The sequence below is a fragment of the Pseudopodoces humilis genome, chromosome 13 (genome assembly GCF_049639895.1).
Source record: "Pseudopodoces humilis isolate 2021_Gansu_Grassland_sample_001 chromosome 13, ASM4963989v1, whole genome shotgun sequence".
Taxonomy (NCBI): domain Eukaryota; kingdom Metazoa; phylum Chordata; class Aves; order Passeriformes; family Paridae; genus Pseudopodoces; species Pseudopodoces humilis.
In genome coordinates this window covers 20746512-20768681 of record NC_142212.1, presented here as the reverse complement: position 1 = coordinate 20768681, position 22170 = coordinate 20746512, and the positions used below count along the sequence as shown (strand labels likewise).

Genomic DNA, 22170 nt, shown 5'->3' with positions numbered 1-22170 from the left:
AATCACATGCAAAAGGGGATATTCAAAATTAGATTCCACATTTGCAAACTGAAGATGTTGGACAAAATGCCATCCTCTCCTCCTGAGTTTAGGTTCAGCCTGGCCTTTTCCCACCTCCCTCAATCCTGCTGCCCCACTGGTGCTGTGAGGGTACATGTTTTTTGTCATGGCAAGCAGACACTTTAAACATAGCAGCAAATGTTTAGGCTTGGATGGATGCATGGATGAAGGCGAAAGATACAGACACGAGATTTTATCAGGAGCTTCCCTCACAAGAAATTCAACATTTTTATCACCTGTTTATCACTCATCAACCACGAGTTGTTCCTCTGTTTGCTGCAGGTGTTCTCTGCAGCACGAGTGCACCAACTTCACAGGAGCCAACTTCTGGGCAAGTGTGAGTGAAGGAGTGCAGCAGTGCCCTTCCATGACCATCCTGGAGCCTGAGATCAACATTGACAAAGAGAACCCGGTGCGTTTGACGCCAGTTCCAAACCGGCGCGGTGTCCGCAGAGCCACTGCCCGCTGGCAGGACGGGTCCCCACCCGTGGAACAACGCGTGGAGCAGCTCGGCTCCTCGTGCCTTGGCTGTGGGCCAGGGGGATGCTGAGCTCTGCTGCATCTGCTGCCTCAGGCCAAGGCTCTCGGGGAGCTGGGGGTGACCTGCTGCACCCCGGAGCCGCAGCTGGCTGCCAGGTCTGCAGGCAAACCGTGCCTAGAGCCGAGCCTACAGCAAAAACCACCGAGAGCTGCTGCACCAAACACGCAGGGGAGGGTTGCAAAATTTCAAACACAATCAGCTGCAGACAGCTGAGTCAACTCATTTCCTGATTTTGTATTGTTGCTATTTTAAAGTATTTTAATTATATTTTAAATGTTTTCATCAAAATACTATTTGTTTCAAGACAGACCCTGTCTATGGGCTTATTTTGGAGTTGCCTACCTCTGAAAAGCTTCTAAAATGTTGACAATTTCCAGATATAATTTTCTGTGATAATAGCTGACTTTTTTGTCTAATATAGGCCCTGATAATACAAATAAATGGAACTATCCCGAACCTGAATGGAACAAATATTTCATGTGACTATGGAAACAACATCCACACGGTAGCCAGAGTCGCTGGGGATTATGTAAACCAATTTATTTATTGCAGTTTGCTTCCACACGAGAAATATCCAGCATTTCCTGATGACCAAGGTATGTAGGGGCAAACAAGCTGCATTCCTTTTAATCACTTCTGTGGACATCATTTTTACTAGGCTTTAATTATTTTTTATTTGTACGTACAGTTAATGCATACAGAGAAGAAAAGCCCTAAGCTGCTTCTATTTCACAGGGCATATGACTCTGAAGCGTAGGAGTTCCACCATCTTTACATGAATTGATAGTATTTCAAATCTATCAATTTTGGTTTTAAACGTCAGAATTTAAGTGCCAGTTCATGTATTTATTTTTATCTGGTTTGAGCTTCTGCTTTAGATTTAGTGTGAACTAAGCCAAAAACATTTTAGCCCTAGGCAAATAATGTAGTTTTTATACTGATATTTTCAACTGCTTTGTTTACTTTCCCTCCCAAACACACACTGCCTTTCAGGAGAAGTTCAGAAGAAGGAGGAGCGAGTGGGTACCTAAAGGAGCTCAGGAGCTCTTAGCCCCCATTTTGCAGTCAAAAGCCAGAGGTGTCCAGTGTCCCCTGTTTTGGGATGGTGCCAGAGGAGGTGCCTGTCTCGAGGCTCCGTGGAGCTGCCTCCAGAGGAGATGAGTGCCTGCTGAGGCTGAAGTCAGCTGAGCTGGCTGAGGCAACCAGATCTGAACTGGCCACTTAGCCATGGAGTCAGCCCCTCTCAGCACCTTTGGAGAAGTTTGATGCTTCAGTCCAGACTTGAGAGCTTGTTAAATTTTCATCCTTCAAGCCTGGAGTGAATGTGCTATTGAAGATGGCTGACTTCAGTAAGAGGAGAATTAGCTAGTCCTTTTGAAAATTCCACTTTTCCTAGGCCCATTTGTAAAACTGCATTGCTTTTCTCCCAAACTATCCAAAGAATGGGAGATCATTAACTGCTCTGTATTGTTGGTTACAGCAATGTCCAAATGAATTTCTGGAATCCAATGCAATGATTTATTGTCTGTATTCTGAAAGAGGCATTGTTTCTTCTCCCTGGTGCTTATATGGCAAAATTGCAAAGAAAAAAACAAGAAATAGGCAGTTCTGGGGGGAGGGAAGGTAGTATGGTGTGTTGAACAGCCAAAATAGGGATTTCCACTCTCTGCAGGTTTGTTGGCACAGGAAAAGTGAGCGGGATTTTAAAACATAATAACTAACATGTTTTAATTACCACATTTTAAAAATTATAATTTAGTACCAACTGTACGTGAAGACAATAATTAAATCTGCTAATTAACACTTGCATAGCATGCTGGAATTTTGTGCTGAAAGTCACCGTGTTCTTTTCTGTGAGAGTAATGTGAAGTGCTGATTTAGGGGGGAAGAGCTGAAGGTCAGAGGAGAAAGGATGACTGCTCCAAGTTCTGAAATGCAGCTTGGAGGAAGCCCTAGAGAAAACAAATCAGATTCAGCCCTTGTTTTCCCAAGGGTCTCTCTTGTCTACTGAGTGTGAGTGTGAGCGAGGGGCTGTTGCAACCCAATATTCTTTGGCTTGATTTTCTCAGACCACGTGGTCGTCGAAACTTCTCTCCGGGTCAACAACAAAAACATTATCCGGGCCAACTTCACCATCTATGATTGCAAAAGGATTGGAAGCATTTACCCGAAGAGAGCGTAAGCGACCCCAGTGTGCAGGCAGCGGAGCCACCGCGGGCAGGGGGTGGCAGGGCACGGGTGGCACTGGGGTGACAAAGGTGGGGCAGTTTGAACTGGAAGGTGCCAGCACAAAGCTGGATGAGGGTCCTCCTGTGTGGGGTTAATGGGGGAGCGCAGCTCCTGCGAGTGGGTGGCTGGGGGCCTGGGCAGGATTTGGCAGGCTCGTGGGAGATGTGATGCCAGAGGAGGGTCCTCAAGCCATCTGGACATGTTTGGTTTCTTTTAAACATGAAAAATATTTTTATATAAAGCTTGTTGTATTAACCCTTCAGCAGCAGAGGTGGCCTCCCCAGCAATCTATGGGGGTATCTGTGGGGCACTGGGGAAGAGAGGGTCATGCTCTCTTGCTCCTTCCAGCCCTGGTCATATACTTGACCCCATCAGCTTGAGGGGTCTCTAGTGCTGCAGACCAAAACTCGTCCACCTCTCAGGAGCACAACAACAGGACCTGAGCACAGGGCCCACCAGTGCTCCCATGTCTGTGCAAACAGGAGGGAGAGTCTTAGGTCCAGCATGCCAGGCTCCTCAGAGAGACAGATGAGGGGAAAGAGCATTTTTGTTGGGAAAAACGTTTTTCTCTAGGCAGGGGAGGGTGGCTCTCAGTCTGCTGTGGCCTGAGGCCACATCCCCTGCCAGCTCCCAGAGAGAGGAGAGAGAAATCCAGCAACCTATACTCTGCTTTTCTCACCTTGCCTTTGCCATTTCAGGTGCACCAGCTGCCTCTCGGCCAGGTGGAAGTGTCACTGGTGCCCCTCTGCCTACAGCTGTGTCTCCAATCACTCACAGTGTGAGGATGTGCTGCAGATGGAGGTGAGGCTCATTAAACTGCTGCTCACTGCTCCAGCAGTGGCTGGCACTCGCTGGCCATGGCTTGTGCCCTGCTGGGGTTGGGGCACCTTCCTCAGCCAGCGTTGAGGAGGGGATGTGTGCGGGCAGGTGAGCTGTGACTGCACCGTGCCCCCCACGCTGTGCTGTGCCGAGGTGTGAATGTGAGGAGGATGCCAGCTGGCTCAAGGATTCAGCTGTCCCGGTGCCTCCTGTGGGCTCCATCTTTCTCCACATCCTGGGCCACCTGGGTTTGAGTACAAGAAGAAACAGCCGTACTCCACCATTCCCTTAGCTTTGACTCGAGGCTGCTGTATGTTAATAACGTGCCAAATCACCACTGGGGTGCTCATCCAGAGGAGAAAATCTCCCCCTTCCAAATTGCAGCTTTAATACCCAGAGGATCAGAGTGTTCCTACTACTGAAATTTAAATTGAAGTTAATTTAAATAAAATGGGCCTTTTAGCAATCAATCTGCTCTAGATCCAAGCCAAGCTTTTACATTGTAAATTGAATATCCCTTTTACCCAGTGGTCTGCTCTTAACTCAGGTCTCTAGTGTTCCCCATGCTCATCATTGAGAGGAGTTTAGCCCTGTGTCAGGTGTCTCACCCTCAGTCTCAGGCTGAACCCAGGGCCAGCCCTGGCATCCTGTCTCCTCCAGTGGGGAAGAGGTGGGTGACTCTCAGAGCAGGGCATGGAGGTGGAGCTGAAGCCACCGTGTACAGCTCCAGATCCTGTAAATCCCTGGGAAACAGGGCTGGAGAAGTCCCTGCCAGGTGGCAGCTCCCAGCAGCACAGGGCAGTGTGTTGGGCTCAGCTGTGCCTGCCTGTGTATACCCAGGTGTTTTGGGGAAGCATCTTCTTCTTTGTCCATGTCACACGTTTCAGCGCCTGGCATTTTCTCTGGCTGTCTGGATGGCTGCTGGGAAGTTGAAAACCATCCTGATGGTAGCTGCTGTTGGGTGTGTGTCCTGTGCCAGAGCCTGGGGGACGCTGCAGGGAGTCTGGCACACGCTGTTGGGGCAGTGAGTGCTCCTGCTGTGTGTGCTGCTGGGCACTGCTTGTGTCAGTCTCAGCAGTGACACTGGGTGACATCAGGGCTGTGGGGTCACCTGGCGACAGCTCTGGGTTAGTCCTCGATTAACAAAGGATTAACTTTATCTCCTTGGATCTCCTGCTCCAGAGGTACAGTTGGGCTGGATGCTGACCTGCGTTTGTTCTCTCTCTGTGCCTCCTGCTGATCTCGTGAGCAGCTGCAGGAGAGGTGCTCTGTAGCCCTGGAAACACGGTGCTTTCATCCTGCTGCTGGAGCTTTTGGTAAACAAACCATTTCTGCACCTGAGCATGGCTCTGCAGGGAAAGCTGCATCTTACCAGCTCCATCCACAGCATCTTGGACATTCTGCCCCTTTCCTCTGATCCAGATGTGAAGGATATAGTCAGCTGGAAGCTCTATTTCTGGTGGCTGGTGAACAGCAGGAGATGGGGCTGCAAGATGACAAGTTAATCAGTCCTCTAAAGTGTATTTCTCTGGGAAGCTGTGCCAGCTCTGGTGACATGCAAGGACTCACCAGGCCAGGGGATGTTTTGCTTGAAATTGTAGCTGTGCTGGTTTTATTTTAACTCTTTTTATTCCCTTGGAAGAGGCTTGGGACTGAAATCTCTCCCCAGACATTTGCTTTGCTCTTTTGCTTCCCTTATCATGTTCCTCTCTGTTATTTAATCTCCTTGTTTGGGCAGCACCAACGGTGCTTGGTTAGATGAGTGTCCTAACAGAAGTGAAACATCTTGTTCCACAGTCAAACAGGCACTTCCAAGTAGCTCCCTGTCCCCTATCTAGGTCTGGGGAGGGCAGGAGAGAAACCTCCCCTGACTGCATGTCCAGTCCTGGGGATGTGTCTGGCTGCAGGGATGTGTCTGAACATCCCATCCCATCCTAGTGCCGGGGGTCAGGCTCGGCCTCTCCTTGGAGCAGCAGCAGCACTGGCAGCAGTGGAGCCACAGCAGGATAACCTTTAATGCAAGTGAGAGGAAATCTTGCCTGCTGCAAATGATTCTGCATAATGGACCAAGTATTTGTTGTCTTTTATCCCAAAGGCTCCACTGTCACAGGCATTACTGTGGATGTACCCTGGGGCCATGCACAATCTGTCTTCATTTTTGCTGTAGTTTCGCAGTGTGATTTACTTCTCATGAGAGAACAGGACGGGTTTGTCACATAGACTGGAATTCTGAGTCAGCTCCAGTGTCTGAGACGTCAGTTTAAAATGAGAACAAAAGTAGGGAGACAGATGACCTTTCAAAATAATTTTTCAGCTTCATTTAAGCCTTTCACTGCAGCTGCCCTGCTATGGCAGCCCCCTTGCTGAAGCCCCTGTAGCTCCTCCTGCCCTCTCTCCATGCACACGCAGCCGGAGCGCTCTGCAGTGCCGCTGTGCAGGACGGAGACCCTGGGACACAGACTCTGCAGGTGCTGGCAGGAGTGAGCCATGCAATGGCTGGGATATGGCTTACAGGGGGTGGGAGAGGGTCACACTGGTAGATCTGCCATTGGAGGTGGCAGTGCCTCCTTTCAGAGTCGTTCTGGCCCTGTCACGGCTGTAGTGGCAGCTGAGGTGCAGGTACACGGGCACTGTGCACCTGGCAGTACCTGTTTCCCAGTGAAACGAGTCTTATCAAGGACTATTGATGGTTCCTCTTTCCTTGTTGCTGAGGATGCTCAGCATGCACCCAGCTAACCCCTTTTTTTCCTTATTTTTGTACCTAGCAGAAGAAAATTGACTGTCCTCGAATAGTACCTGCCCTTTTGGAGCCGATGCCCACGGGTGTATCTCGGAACATCATGATCTCACTGGTCAATGCAACTTTCTCTAAGGTAAATGAGTTCCTAAAGGCATTGGGAAGGTTTGGACAAGTGTTTGGGGGAAATAAAACTCCCTATTCTCTTGGGGGTGTTTGCTCCACCACGGAGCATGCCCGTGTCTTGCTCCCCCAGCCCCACATGCCAGCCTGGCCCCAGTGCCTGCACTGAGGAATGAAGGACACAGCTGAGCAGTGGGCAGGGAGCTCTGGCTGAGCCACAGTTTTTGAGTACAGCATTGTTTGACTTCAGATTGGCACTGCAGAACTCATTTGGTGTGAAAATGGCCTTCAGGTCGTCACTGCAAAGCTTGTTTGGTATGAAAAAGTCTTTTTTGTGAAATTTTCTGACACACTAATTCTAACAGTGAAAAGCAGGAGTGGACATCAAATGGTGCCTTTGGAGATGTGCTGCATGCCAGAAAGAACCAGAGGAATTTGGGGCAAAGAGGCTGAGCACTGGGAAAGTGCTTGAGTAAGCCCTGCTGTTTGTGGAAATCTGCTCTGAGTAATTTTGGCTCAGATCAACAGGTCTCGTGGGGCCAGGTTTGCCTTGCCCCTGTTGATGATTCCAGCATCCTGAGCAGCTAAGTGGTTCCTTGTTCTTCAGGAGAGGAGAGTTTTGGAAGTGCTGGAGCTTTTCTTTTGGTGGAGCTGTTCTGGTGTGCTGGAGGGTGCTGCTGGAGGCTGTGGAGGCACCACTCCCACCACACCTCCTTGCCCTCAGCACAGGGGCAGAGCAGACCCCCCTGCCTGAATGGGGTGGCCTTTTCCTGCACAGGCCTTTTCCTCCTCCAGGAAGGAGGCTGTGACCTCTGCAATCAGCAAAATCAGGGTGAGAAATCCTTCTTCCTGTCTGGATGCTGGAGGTGGCTGAGGAGGAAGCAATAGCCCGTGGAACCCACAGGAAATGGAGTCAGCAGGAAAGGGGCAGCAGGAGAGGCTCTGGCAGTCTGGCTTCCTTCCACCACCTTCTGCTCACTGTCCCAGGGTGCTGGGTGTAGGATTTTTAATCCTTCCCTCTCTGGGGGAACTCCTGAGTGCTGCTGAAGCTGGGAGCCTCAGAGACCCCACTGCTGCAGCAGGGCACTGCTCGGGCAGGGACATGAGGCTATGGGCAGCCTGCAGAGCCAGAGCTGCAGGAGATGCACTGGGCAAGACTCTGCCTGTGTGTTTGCTGAGCCAGCAGCTGCCTGCCAGGAGCTTGCCAGTGCTTCCTTCCATGTCTTTTATCAGATCTGCCAATTTTCAAAGGCTAGCTAGACCTCAGTAGTGGTGGAGCATCAACTGCTTGGAGATAGGATTTTTTCCTGCCGATGCAGGCACAGCAGTAATTTGGTGCAGGTATCATCCTTGTGTTATCAGGAAAGCAGCACAGAAATCTGCCTTTGAACGTGTTCTCAGCTGGGTCCTTGTTTGAATTAGAGATTTGCACTGTGTAGTTGCTGGGAGGAGGAGGAGGAGGAGGAAGGTGACTTTAAGCCTTGGTTTGGGCTGGTTTGGACAAGGTGGCTTGGGACCACATTGGCTCTCAGTCTGCGCTGCAGCAGGAGCTCCACACACCCCGGCCTAGAGGAGCTCTTGTGGTTACAAGAGCCCAGGCAGGCACATGGCCTGGTCTGTGTGTGCTGTGGGCCAGGCACAGCTCCTGTGACACCTTTAGTGTCGGGTACTGACCTCCTGTTTGACTTGGACAGAGTTCAGGTGCCAGTGGCAGAACCAAGGCGGGACATGGACCCTGCCAAGACAGAGAACTGCACAAAATGGTTGTTGCAGTCATTCTGCCCTTGTCTTCCCTCTCCTAGGAGACAGCTCTGGAGTGCCATTTTGGGACAGACAGGACATTTGAAGCCCGGTGGGTGAACTCCTCTGCTGTGGAGTGTGTACATGTGCTGGTGAGTCGAGGGGTGAGGCTGCCAGCCCTGCTTCCCCCAGGCTGAGGATCAGGTCCGAGGGCAGGCAGGGTCTCACCCCCAACCTCCCACCTGGCAGTGAGACACTGCTTTCTCTCTTCCCTCCATCTCTCACTCCTGCATTCACCCTCTCTGCATGTGCTGCTGCTGACAGAGCACACACATGTCACCGGTGCCGTGCACCCAGCTCCGTGGGGATCTGCAGTGCCTTTGGCCCCTGCTTCCCCGGGGCTTGGGGAAGAGCTGCTTATTTACCTTTCTAAATGGGAAGAGTTCAGTTCAGGCAAAAAATTTGGCCACCTTTCAGGGTTGCTGTTTCTGTAGGTTTTATTTTGAACAAGGAATTGGCCTGAGAAAATGTTGTGATGCTAACTGGAAAGCAGTACGTGGTTGTTGGAGGGCAAACAGCATCTGCAAAATGCAGAAAACATTTGGACTTTCACCAGTAAGAATATTGCAAGCGGAAGCTGGAGAAGAGCACTTTCCCATCACATCACCTGTATCACAGCCCCCCATTGAGAATGCACAGACAGGCCAGGCTGCTCATTTTCCTGTCCACTTCTGCTAAAAATAGCAGCAACCCAGGGCTCTGTGCTCACTATAATATGCGCTGTGTCCTGGTGCCCTTTACTGGGACTTCAGCAAAATTATTAAAACAAAACAGCTGTCCCACTTCTTCTGCTAAAGATAAGAGCCGTGTCTGGAGGAGCAGTGGTCAAAGAAGCTTCAGAAGAAAGGTCAATCCATTGTTGTGTATGTGTGTAACCTCCTATTTTACTAAATTTCATAAGTTTTTGTTTGTTTTTTGTGTGCAGCTCCAGACATCAGAAAAAAGCCATCACTTCCCAGTGAACCTCCAGCTGAAGGACAAACCAGACAGATTTATTGACAGTCCGGAGATGATGACAGGTCTGAGTTGGAAATATTTTTATGCTCCTCTCATCTCGTTGGCTTGAATGACTCTGAAACCTGGGCAGAGTTTATGGCTGCAGGAGAGAGACCGTGGCTCCAGTGGGCACAGTGCAGTTCCTTCTCTCAGGCACATGCAGAAAGGGTATTTACCCAGTCACCCCCATGAACGTGAGCCCTGAGCCCAGACTGGCACCCACCACATCCCTGTTACAGCCAGCCAGAGGTGCAGGCAGCTCAGGTTTCACCTGCCAGCGGTGCAAGGCAAGGTTACCTGGTGATCTCAATCACAGCAGGGATGTGGGCTGGAGAGGAATTCCTCCAAGGAAAAGAAGGGATGGGGCAGGGCTCTTCCCTCAGCTTTCACAGGAGCATGGCATCAAGGTTCCACATGCTGTGAAAATTGAGTCCTTCTTTTTGCTTCCTCTGCTGAGAAGGAATAAAATGTGTAAGCACATTTCACCCCTGGCCTGTTCTCTGTCTCTGTGAAGAATGGCTGGATTCCCAAAAAAGCCCTTGCTACATCAGCAAGCTGAGGAAGGCAGGCAGTCAGACTCGAAATGAGTCAGACTCAGACAAGGTAGGCAGGCAGGACGAGCCCAGAGGATCGGCCACAGGGCAGGGTGGCTCAGCTGCTGCCACACTCCGTACCCAGAGCTTTGGCCGTGGCCCTTGCCAAGGGCTCTGCCTGGAGGCAGCACTCCCAGCTCCAACACCTCGGCAGTGGCAGAAGGGGCTGATTTATCTGAGGAGCAGAGAAGGAGAGCCCAAAGAGAGCTTTCCTTTGGAGGATAGCTGTGACAGGGAGAGAGGCACAAGCTCCAACAACCAGTGACCAGGATGGAAAGGTTTCCCCATGATAAATCCCCGTGAATGGAGAAGGATTATCTTGGAAAGTGAAAATACCTGGAAATACCAGCATGGGCAGGCATGGGATCTGGTTTCTCTGCAGAAAGAGGAGGGTGTAATTTTGCAATACAGTGGTAACCCTGAGGAGGGGGGTGGGACATTGGGTTTTGGCTGTGTAGAAGACTCAGTTCTCTGTGTGGGTGGCACTGGGAGCAGGAACCACAGCAGAAAAAGCGTGGTGGAATTCCCCTCCTCCTGCATGGAGAAGGAGCTTGTTTACATAGGCCATGTTTGCATCCATCGTAATTGGCCAGAATATTTGGAGTTCCCACGGGACTGTTGGGCTGCTCTGGCTCCTCCTTGCCTTGCTCAGTCTGGTGTGAGTCACATCAGAGAGACTGCCTTGCCACAGAGATCTGCCAGGCAAACATGGTCATCTTTTATAATGTCTTTAATGAAATCACTGATGTTAGTGTTTATTATTTCAGTATTTATTAGCTTTTATTGTGCAGTCTGTTTTGATAGTCCATTGAAGGAATACAAGCTCTGCTATTGGTTGGAAAACCACCCAGTGTAACTCCCTGCAGATGACATGGAATAAGCTTTTTTTCTGTGGGGAATAGGGGAGAGCCTTGGTACCGGTGATGTTTTGTTAGCATGGCACAGGCAGAGTGTTGGTGCTGGTGAGGTTTCATTAGCACAGCGTTGAGGCTGAGGGACTCATTAGCTGCTCATGAAGTGCCTTAAGATGCTCCTGTGAGCAGAAGTGCCAAATGTGTCTGTTCCTGTGTTTTATGTGCTCCTACAAAGTCTCCTGTGGGGGAAAGGGTGTGAAAGCCACGTTTCCTGAGCATTTCTGACTGTTATCTCTGGAGAAGCCCACACTCCAGTGGCAGAAGTCTTGAGGCTGGAGAGGAAATGTAATCCAGGGCACCAGCTAATGGAAATGTGAAGGCAGTGTAAGAAAAACATATGGAAGCTGAGCTGAGCAGATCTGAAGGGAGAAGAATTCAATGAAAGTCAATGGCCTGAGGTCACAGGGGGAAGGAAAGAACTGTAAACACTGTACAAAGCACAAGCCACCCCATTTTTGTCATCGTGGAAGCAATGGGATTGCTTTCCTGGCAGGATGGAGTCAACTTTGCCAAGCAGCTTCCCATGTGGATGCTGAGAGTCGGAAACACGTAGCATAAATTGACAAAAGGTTCCAAGTTTGGATGTTGCTTGTTTTTCAAGGGGGAGAAAAAGGAAAAGAAAGTGCTAAACTGTACTGTAGTGTGAACAAGCACCCAGGCCTTCTGGGAGAGCTGCAGGATGGTAGCCAAGTGCTGCCTCATCCCACTCTATGTGCAGACTGCCCTGCTCATCCACTGGATTTTGGATTTTCCTGGGATTAACGTGGCTGGCAGGAGGTAGAAGCAGGGGCCGTGTGTGTTTGGTTGCCTGGGGCTAAGCAGAGCTGTGAGAACCCCAGGCCAGGAGCTCATGCTGTCTGTTGTCTCTGATGGTTCAGTGGAGGTGTACAACTGTGCGACCGGCAGTGCCGACTGCTCCCAGTGCCTGGGGAGGGAGGACCTGGGGCACCGCTGCCTCTGGAGTGAGAGCAGCTCCAGCTGCAGGCTGCAAACCGAGCCCCCACAGCTCTCTGATGTCTGTCCCCCTCCTGAGATTCGGAAGGTAAGACCTGAAGGCAGCATGGAGGGTTCTTGTGGGGTGGTGGGGGGTGGTGTGGTGTGGGGTGGTGTGGGGTGGTGTGATGTAGTGTGATGTGGTGTGGGGTGGCGTGGGGTGGTGTGGGGTGGGGTGGCAGGTGGTGCCAAGGGCTGGGACTGTCTGCAGTGTCTTGCCTGGAGCAGAGGAGGTTCTGCACATTGTCCCTGGCACAGGATGGGGTCAAGACCAGCACTGAATTATTCGCTGACTTTCTGTGCGGTCGAGACACCTGCTGTCAAGGACATCTTGCTAGTGACAGGATCCAGTCTTATCGTGTTAGTGGGAAAAATAACAGCAGCACAATCATAGCCAGTACCGTGTCCTCTTGCAGCACTGGGACGTTGTCACGATCAGTACTCTGTCCCCTCACAGCACTGGGGACAGCAGCTGTCAGGTGAAACCAGTGGTGTAGGAGTAGGTTCAAAGCTGGTGTGTGGAAGAAGCACGTTTCTTCCCAGATGTGTTTGCAGCTGAAGTGAGCCTTGACCAAACCCCACTGCCCAGCACAGCAGAGAATTGTGATGGTTTCTCCTCTGCCAAGCCAGAGCAATGAGACTGTGGTCTTGGGTGCACTGGGCAAGCAAGAGGGTGAGGAGTGATTCTGTCTGCTTCACAGGACTCAGGTGGTGCTTGGGCACTGGGACTGGCTCAGGGATGAAGGCCAGAAGCTCTTGGTTCTCCCCTGACTTGGTCTAGTGGAAAGTGTCCCTGCCAATGGCATGGACATTGGGACTAGATGATCTTTGAGGTCTCTTCCAACCCAAACAAGGCTGGGATCCTGTGATGCTCTGACTTTATGACGTGCCCCTTGGTGCTGCAGATCGAGCCGCTGCGTGGGCCGCTGGAGGGGGGCACGCTGCTGACCATCCGCGGGAGGAACCTGGGCCGGCGCTTCAGCGACATCCTGGGCGCCGTGCGGGTGGGCGGCGTGCGCTGCAGCCCGCTGCCCGGCAGATACGTCGTCTCTGAGACGTGAGTTGGGGGACCGTGACCCCTGCATGTGCCCATGCCTGTCCCCCCCTGTCCCTGCAGCCAGCTGCTGCTGGCACTGCTGCCACCTGCCTCATCCACCCACAGAGTCGTGTGCCAGACCGGAGAGGCGCAGGAGGCGTTTTCGGACGTGGTAACGGTTAACGTGAGCCGTGAAGGGAGGTCCAGGGAACGGTTCTCCTACGTGGTGAGTGGCTGTCTCCTGAGCGTTCCTTTGGTGATTCCTGTGCCCCTTGAAGTGAGTGTGCAGCTCCCCACGCCTTCCCCAGCCGGCTGAGAAACACGAGAGGTGTCACCTCACCTGTGCTCACCTGTGCTCACCTGTGTGGGGTGTGGCAGGACCCCAGCAGGATGCTGGCGGCACAGCTGTGCTCCCAGACTCAGCTCCTGCGGGGGTCAATCTCATCCCAGCTCTATTCTCCTGCTATAAAAAGGAACTTGGTTTTCTTCTACCTCTTTTGCTGAAGTGCTGTTACAACCTGTAAGATTTCTTGAGACTTGTGAAGCCCCTTTGTGCTGTGTAAGTTACATTCCATGAACTCACATTATTTAGAACTGATTTTTTTGCTGCAGGGATTGCGTTAGTTTTTGCATGAAATAATGTGTAGGGATTAGACTGAAGCTAACCCCATGTCACTGTGCAATGAAAAGCCCTTTATAACTTTGTGCTGTGCTGTCTCACAGAGATAGCTTTCATCTCTATAAACCTGAGAGAAATACATGCATTTTTTTCTCTTCCCTATATGAACCTAGTTCTTGGACAGCATTCATGGACAGCCATGCTGAGTGGGTGCTGAGGGCACGTGGAATGCTTGGAGCCTTTGTGCCTCCACTGTAGCTTCAGCTGGGGCAGGACAGCCCATGATGTGTTACTGGTCTGGGAGAAGACCTGGAGCCCCAGAAAACACTTTGATTTGTTGTGGCCGTTATGAGGAATTTGGGGCAGATCATGAAGTGTGATTCCCCCACCTGCAGCCAATGACAGATTGGGTGTTTAATTCAGGGAGTTCACAGCACGCAGCCAGCACAGGCATGGCACACCCCAGCACCCAGCACACTGCATGGGGAGAGCTGGTGAGGTGATGGCACTGCCAGCCCAGACTCAGCAGGAGTTCCTGGATCCTGTTTCCAGTTTCCAGATGTCCAGGTTCACATCCCCACGGTCCTCAATCCAGCAGTTGGGAGTGGATTAAGGTGCCAGTGGTGGCTGTGACCCAGTGGTTTGGGGACTCCCAGGATGTGTGTGCTGAGCTGGAGCATCCCCCACTGCTGGCTGCTGGCTGAGAGGGGCCTGGAGGGTGGAACAGGGCTGGGCAGCTCCTGCTCCAGCTCTTCACATGCGAGGAAAAGCCTCTCAGGAAACACCTGTGGAAGCACCAATGCTGAACAAAGCCAGTCCCTGACCTCAGCCTGGCTCCCGTGGCAGCCCTGTGCTGGCCCCTCCCTGGAGCAGGAGAGGAGCCATTCCTGCTTGGGTGGCACAGCAGAAAGCTGCTGTCTCTCTGTCTCTGTTTGTCTTGTTTGTCTTAGCAAAGCTTGGAGCAGGTATGAGGGAGTGCCCTGCCTTGTGCACAAGCGTTGGGGAGGGACACTGCATGATGGAGGTGTGTCACACTGCAAGTAGCTTTCACACCATTTGCAGACCAAGCAACACTCTTGGTTCTCCTCTCACGTCTGATGGCATGCAAATGAAGTGGCCTACACCACGCAAGGCTGGTCTTGGTGAGACCTGAGCTTGGGCACTGCAATGGTTTGCCTGGAAAAGTTTAAAAGACTTTCAGAATTGCCCTTCCAAAGAAGGTAGCTCATGAAATAGCAGACATTGCTTGTGTGCTACGTCTTTCAAAGTTCCCATTATACATGCCTAGAAGAGACAGAATTCAGCTGTAATTGTGCTGGGGAGGAGGGAGAGGCTTCTTCAGGACATCATAGCAGGCTGTGGATGAGCTGGATCTGCCAAAGCTGCGATGGAGGTGGTTGGTGCTGGCAGTGCACCAAGAGCAGCAGCCCCTGGCTCTGGCTAAGGGGAAGGGCTTTGGGGAACAGGAATAATCCTCTCTGCTGATGCTGTAGCTGCAGTTATGAATATGTGGGTTAGGGGCCAAGGGCAGGAGACAGCTGCCTGCAGACACCCAGAGAAATACAAATTAGCAAAACGGATCAGGTGGAAATGGGTGACGGTCAGAACTGACAGAAGAAATGGCTGTAGAGGAGTGAAACCATCAGAGTGTAGGACAAGGGCAAGGGTAGATGTTAATCCATGGGTTTGTGTGGCAGAGGCTGCCAGGCAAGGCATTAACAGCAGGCTCAGCCTGCGCTCCCCTGCCTGCCTGTGGGGATCTGCTCTGCATGAGCCAGGGATGGGCTGGGGGTGAGGGGCCAGCCCCCATGGGTCTGTCTGAGGGGGAGTCACCAGTACCCTAGGGAAGGGTCTTGAGATCATGATTTGCTGTGCCCTGGCTGTCCTGCTGAAATGGAGCAGGGATGTTGCCAGCAGCCTCTCCTGGGGTGCCTGTGAGCAGACAAGAGGGCTCAGCGCCACGTGAGTTATCAAAGCCTCCAGCTCATGAATCTCAGGAAGATTTCCAGGGGCTGCAAACACAGATAACATACACACTAATTTCTGCTGCAAATGGCAAGAGGCAAAGTAACTTCCCCCTCAGTTCCTCTTGCCTCAAGAAATGCAGATTCGAAGCTTCCTTAGCAGGGGTCTGATATTCAATTATCTAAACCCAGGTGGCCATTTTACCGATCTCAAGCCTGTCATCCAGTGGGGCTTTAACATTATCCTTTCATTTAGGACATGGATCTGGAAGGGCTGAGACAGTGAGGGAGGGAATGAGTGAGAAATTTCCTTTTATTGATGGGCCTTGCAGTATTGCTGGCTCTGGACCTCCTGCTGGAAATCTGAAGGGAATGGTGGGATCCTGGGCTCCCATTTTGCCCCATGTTTCATTTACAGCCAGTATTTAGGGACCACTGAGAGTCACAGAGGTTTTATATGATCTTACACCTTAGTGTTTGTACCACTTCTCTTGTTCTGAAACCTTGCCAGAAAAGGCTGTTACTGTGCTGCTGTTTGAGCCTCGCAGTGCTGGACACTTACTCTGAATCAATTCCCATGTACAGTGTGGAATATCCAGCTGCAGATTTACCAGGCTAGAAAACAGATTTCCCCTTTGTTTTTAGCTTCCCATGGTGCAGTCCATAGCTCCTGCGAATGGCCCGAAGGCGGGAGGAACAAGAGTCACCATCAGAGGCAGCAGGCTGGATGTCGGCTCAGAGCTCCGTGTCCTCATCAACTCCTCCAAGCAGTGCACGGACCTCAGGTGGGAGCAGGGCTGGGGGCTGGCACTGCAGTAGTGACAAGAGCCAAAGCATTAGGAAGGTTGGTATTGTCCCCCAAGGAGTCAGGCAGAGCGAAGGTTTTGGTGGGGGGCACCGCTGCATGCTGGCAGAGCGCCTCTGTGTGCACGGGAATGGGGCAGCCGTGGCGTGGGCTGAGAACTGCCTGGCAGCAGGAGGAACAGGTAGCTGGCGTGTGACTGGCAGCTCCTGCTCATCTGCAGCTGCCACCTGCCTGTCAGGGGCTGCTCAGGCCAGACTGCAGCCTCTGGCTCCCTGCAGCTCAGCCCTCGTGTCCTCCCGCAGCCGCACCGACAGCACCATCACCTGCACCATGCCCGCCGCGGAGCTCACCACGGCTGTGCCAGTCTGCGTGCAGTTCGAGAACAAGTCTTGTGCCAGCCACAACATCACTTTCAAGTATGAGAAGAACCCGGTTATATCAGACATCAACCCCAAAAAGAGCCAGATCAGGTGAGATCCTGCCCTAGCTGAGACAGCCTGTGAAAGAGAGGGTCAGCTCCAGGTGGGAGAGGGTCCTGCCAGGAGAAGGGGGCTTCTCAGCCTTGGGCTGGACTGGTGTAGAGGGTGCCTTAGCTTGCTCTTGGGGTGCTCCAGGGTAACCCCAGCATGGGAGTAGATGAGGTCTCACACACCAGGACTGGTCAAGGCTTGTTTTGATGCATTTAGGAGTGGACAAATGTCAGCCTTGGTAACTATACTGTGCACACCTGGTGAGTGCTTTGGGGAGGCCCAGGTGGGGGCTCTGTGAGACCCTGAGGCTTTTTCTTGGCGGTAAAACACCTAGAGGATAAGATGAGATTTGTAATTTTGGATTTCCACCTTCCCCAAGGTCATAGTATTTTATTTTTAAAGTGTGTTGCTTTTAGTTTCACATCTCTGTGGAGTTCTCAGGCTTCTGTTCCTTTGGATACTGTGGTGAAATACCACCTTCCTCACCTGGAGCCTGAAAAAGCCAGGGCTGACTAGGAAATCTGGGAGGCCAGCAGCTGTGCCGGCAGGACATCGCTGAAAGCAGCACGCCCAGGGGCGAGCATGAGCAGGCTCTGGTGGTCTGATCCCCTGGAACAAAGCTGCCTCTCTGTTCCCAAGCACAATGCCAAGGCTGCAGGCTGTGGGAATGTTAGGGGAAAGGCAGGGCCATGACTCAGCCAGGCACAGCCCCTCGCAGGCTTCCAACTGCTGAGTGGCGAGAGCAGTGTCTAAAAAGAGACAAGGGAAGAATGTCCTGCCTGTAGTCACAAAGGAAACCACTGGGCTATTTCTCAGTCATCTTAGTCTGCTTCCTTGGTATTTAGAGCAGTTCCCAAATTTCAGAGAACAGGGATGATACCTGCAGGCTCTCTCCAGCCTCCGGCATGGCTCGTGCAGTCTGGCTACTTCAGCACGTAGCTGGGCTGGTGGCCATGAGGCACTGGTAACTTGTTTAAAACTTCAGCTGGATCTGATTTCTCTTACCATATTGATAAAATAATCCATATAACCAAATTCTAAACCAATGCAAAAGTTGTACACTAGTCTGCAGATGTGACAAGCTCCTAGTTAGAAACTTGGATCATAACTTCCTCGTGATATCCCCAGGCTTCAGAGAGCTCTGGGGCCACGTGCCCAGAGTCACTGAGCCTGGAGTGTTCTTCAGATAATAGGACTTGTGAGTCTTGCCTGTTCCCTGGCAAATATTCCAAACAAGTCAAATGTGGCATGGAGGAAGGGGAAGGTTGATCCAGGGTGCAGATGAGTGGTGATGGCTCTCCCACCACTGCTCTGCCTTGTGCATGTTAGGGCTGCTCGATATTCTTGTTAGTTGACTGCACAGTGAGAGGTCCATGTGTTGCATTCCCCCCCCCAAGCAGATTCAAAACACAGCAACTTTCACATTTTGATCTGAATGAGAAGTTCCTGGAAGATGCAGGATGAGGGATGTTTCCCTCTCCCAGTGTCACAGTTCTGTGTGGGCTGTTGCAGGGCAGGGGCAGGGGATGTCTCCTGGCCATCGATTTACAGGTCACTTACTTGGCCAGTGGCCAGGATGCCTGCTGCATACCCTGGCATGCAGAGGCTGCTCTTCTGGGCAGTGGGAATAAGGGGGACAGGTCACTGATTCTGGAAGAAGCTCCCCACTTTCTACCAGAGCATCTACTCCTCCTTCCTTCCTTCCTTTCTTCCCTGATATTGTGGTAGCTGTGTGGATCTGTGCTGTAATTAGGAAGAAGACTTTGGCAGTTGGGTCACATTTTCTGCTCAGGCAGCTTGGAAACATCTCTGAGAAAATGACAGGAGGAAGATGCAGCCACCACATCTCACTGCTGCACTGTCCTCTGCAGTCACCCTCTCTTTCTTCCCTTCTCAAAGCGGGGGCAGGATCATCACCCTGGAAGGAAGAGGTTTTGGGCTGGTGCAGAATGTGTCCATGGCTGTCCGTGGCATCGGCAGAGAGCACACGGTGGGTGCCTTGGCCCGGTGGTGGAGCAGGGTGATGCCTGCTGCCAGAAGGGGTGAAGCTGTGGCCTTGGCCCGTGGATGGGCTGGGAGTACTCGTGGTGCTGGGTTCTGACACCTCACACTTCTGCTTTCAGCGCTGTAAGGTGCACACTGACACTGCCATCACCTGCCCCTCCCCAGCCGCCTCCAACGTTACTGCGGGGAGCAAGCCAGCCCCCGTCGATTTCTTCCTCAACGGGCGTCTCTACACGGACGAGCGCTCGGCTCTGGATGAGGAGATGTACCCCGAGGAGGCCCTGCACATCAGCAAATTCAGCCTGGGGTACTACTCTGACCCCCAGTTCTCCACAGCCAAGAAGGAGAAGTGGATCAAGCACCATCCTGGCGAGCCCTTAACTCTGGTCATACATGTAAGAGGGTTGTTACAGCTCTGCTTCTCTCTGGGTGCCACCATCTGCACCCTGGGCAGCTCCTCAGTCCTAAGTACCAGCACAGGGACCGTCCACAGACACAGGAGAGAGAAGGGGGTGGATGGGAACTGGATAGGCAGGAACAGGTTTTGGCTCAGACTGCAGCTTGTACATCTCTCCGCCCCAGGAGATGCAGCCTGGTCTGGGAATGCCTTCTGAGGCACGATGCCAGAGAGCTGCCCAGGGAGGGTGTTGTAGCAAGGGGCTAAATGAGATATTGGACATGTGGAAAAGAATTACAATGCCCTGGCCTGAAACCAGGCAGGTGCTGCAGAAGGGCCTGACAATAGGTGTTTATTCCTGCAGAAACAGATCATTCATTCTTCTCTTTTGGCTACTGAATTCAGCACAGCTCACAAGGAAGTTGGGGTGCAGAAGCTGAGTGGCCTGGACAATGAGCAATAGTAATTCAAAGGCCATTGTTTGCTGCAGGATATCCTAATTGTTTGCAACGTGCTCCAGAAATGTGCTCCCCCTTTCTCAGGCTTTGCAGGCGCATCCCCTGGCTGTCCCATCCGTTGTACATCCTTCCCCGCTCCCAGATGAGCACTTACATCCTTATCTTCCATGCACAGCAGGCCCGATCAAAAGCAGATTTTTCCAGGTTCCATGAGGGGCTTGTTCATCCTATGCCCCATGCTGAGTGAAGAATGGGAAACAGGAAAATGGGGAATGGCCTGGTTTTGGCTTTCCTGTGGAGTGCTGGAAAAAAGTCCTTGGTGAGGGAGAGTCTTCCCAGGTCTGCCAAACAGCAGGGAATATGGAAAGTAAAGCAGGAAGATCGATTGCAGTTCCAACTGCTATGCTACAGGCCGACATCCTGATTTCATTTCTGTCTTTAGAAAGAGCCTGACAGCCTGGGCCTGGAGAGCAATGAGTACCAGGTGAAAATCGGCCTGATCTCGTGTGAGATCCAGATTGTTTCAGACAAAGTCATCCACTGCTCCATCAACGAGTCGCTGAGCTCCTCGGAAAGGCAGCTGCCGGTGACGGTGAGTGCGGAGCTGCGAGCGGGGTCCCCTCACACCAGGAAGGACAGCCCAGCTCACACACTGCTGACCCTGCAGGAGGCTGCACAGGGGCAAGAGTGGACAAGGCACACCGTGCTGTGGCTGCTCAGGATGCAGGGCCCGGGCTGGAGGCTGCCCTCCGAGCCGTGGGGCACCCGCAGCTGCCTGCCGGGTGTCTGCACTGTGCCAGGGTCACTTCTGTCAGGCACAGCCAGCTCTCAGGCGTGTGAGGTTTTGTCACCTGCACTGATTTTCTGCCCCTCATGAGATATGTTTGGGGATTTCCTTAGAGCTTTAAGCCACTGGCTGTGCTCCCACCAACAGGAGGGCTACGAGTGGCCATGAGAGTGCAGCCTTCACTGAGCTGGGTCCCTGTGCTGTGACCAGGAGGGTGAGAGCTGTGCTCAGGGCTCGCAAAGGCTGCTGCTCTCTCACTGCAAAGAGTTCAGCGCTCAGGGCTGCTGCTTCTCTTTGTGTCTGCAAATGCACCACAATTTACTACTGTCCTGTTTTCCAGAGGGCTTGACTGAACTGCTGTGCTTGCCTCAGTTTCCCTCATGTCATACACAGCCCACGGCCACGCAGGGATGTGACCATGGCTCTTTGTGTCTGGAGAGAAAATGCCTCCACCTCTGAGGGAGACCCCCCTGCCCTCTCCCAGCCCGTGTGTTGGCAGGGGATGGATGGGAGCCTGAGGCATGGGCAGGGAGGGGAAGGAGAGCTGGAGGGAGCTGTGGAGCTGTGGAGTTGGGCTGCCCAGGAGAAAGGAACAAGGAGGCACTACCAATTTGCTGGCAGGGTTGTCCAGTTTATCTGGCAACAATCTGAGGTGTATGAAATTCTGTTGCAAACTGGAAACATGGAAATGCAGAAGTAACAAAATTTCTTGAGTCATCTTAACAGGATTTTTAAACAGGGTAATTTTTTTATGGTTTTTTTTTTTTTTTTTTTTTTTTGTAAGAACTGAGAAACAGGGGAATCCCTTTGTCGAAAAAAAGGAATTTTTGAGTTTGCTAGTCTTGGTGACATTAACCAATCAGGGCAAATCCCCAGGAAGCAGGAGAGTGATATCCAGCCCTAAATATCACAAAGCCGTTCATTGCGTACCAGCAATGAAAGTGCAGCTAATTAATCTGCTTAATTAGCAGGTGCCTTAATTGCCAAACCTGTGCCATACCTAAACCTACAGAGTGGCCCTCATGAGTGGCCACTGCCTTATCACACTTGAGAAATGCCTTTGGTGACACAGGGCAGGCATGTGCAGGGACCTTGCTGGGTCGCACTGGGTGTTGAGCAGAGCTGTCCAGCTACACAAGAGAGACTTGTCATGACATTCAGGCCCATCTTTGTTCATAACCAAACAGTTTAAAAATTGAATTAAACAGCAGATGTGGGCTTTTTTTCTCAGAAAAATGCAAAAGGTTGAGCTGGTGGGGAGAAAAATACTCAGAACACTTTGAGGAGCTGGCTCATTGCAGCATTTCAGAGGGAAAAAGTGGAGATCCTGAGGCTGGCATGTGAGGCTGCTTAGTGAACCTGCCCAGGTGCTCTTGCCGTGCTGTGGCTCTTGGGCAATGTGCCAGGGTAGAGACCAAAGCTCTCAGTGCCAGGAGCCTTCCACTGGCAGCAGCCATGCCCTCACCAGTGCTCCTAGAGCTAGGGCTGGATTTCCCTCAGGATGGAGCTGTGTCTGGTGGTGGAGGTGGTGGTAAGATCCTGCTTGTGGGATGGCTTTGGTCCAGTGGCTGAGAGCTGCTGGAATTCCACCCCAGTGGGCACCTTCCCAGAGGTGTTCCATGACACAGGAAAACAAAGATTAATTTTGATTAATCAAAACATGAATCAAAATAATAAAATTATTGGAGCTCTTCCCTACCTCAAGGTTTTTTTCTCAAGTTTCTCTCACTTCTTGTTTTTTGGGAGAAGTGAAACTCTCATTTCCAGAAGCGAAAGCCTTGTCTGTCATGAGTTTTCCTTATCAGATGATACTGTGGAATCCTTT

General features: G+C 51.8%; 1 protein-coding gene across 3 annotated transcripts in view; it reads left to right on the top strand.

Moving 5' to 3' along the window:
• Positions 1–22170, top strand: part of PLXND1 (plexin D1) — a 68727-nt gene that overhangs the window by 20444 nt on the left and 26113 nt on the right. For 2 of the 3 annotated variants that reach the window (XM_014251755.2, XM_014251754.2), the window contains 15 exons: positions 343–472; positions 1023–1197; positions 2671–2779; positions 3529–3631; positions 6415–6522; positions 8312–8401; positions 9235–9328; positions 11691–11854; positions 12711–12862; positions 12968–13067; positions 16070–16209; positions 16532–16699; positions 18599–18689; positions 18823–19098; positions 20001–20150. In XM_014251755.2, the coding sequence (XP_014107230.2) occupies positions 343–472; positions 1023–1197; positions 2671–2779; positions 3529–3631; positions 6415–6522; positions 8312–8401; positions 9235–9328; positions 11691–11854; positions 12711–12862; positions 12968–13067; positions 16070–16209; positions 16532–16699; positions 18599–18689; positions 18823–19098; positions 20001–20150 (2050 nt within the window). The remainder of the gene's footprint in view (positions 1–342; positions 473–1022; positions 1198–2670; positions 2780–3528; positions 3632–6414; positions 6523–8311; positions 8402–9234; positions 9329–11690; positions 11855–12710; positions 12863–12967; positions 13068–16069; positions 16210–16531; positions 16700–18598; positions 18690–18822; positions 19099–20000; positions 20151–22170) is intronic. The other variant, XM_088061838.1, reaches the window with a different exon arrangement.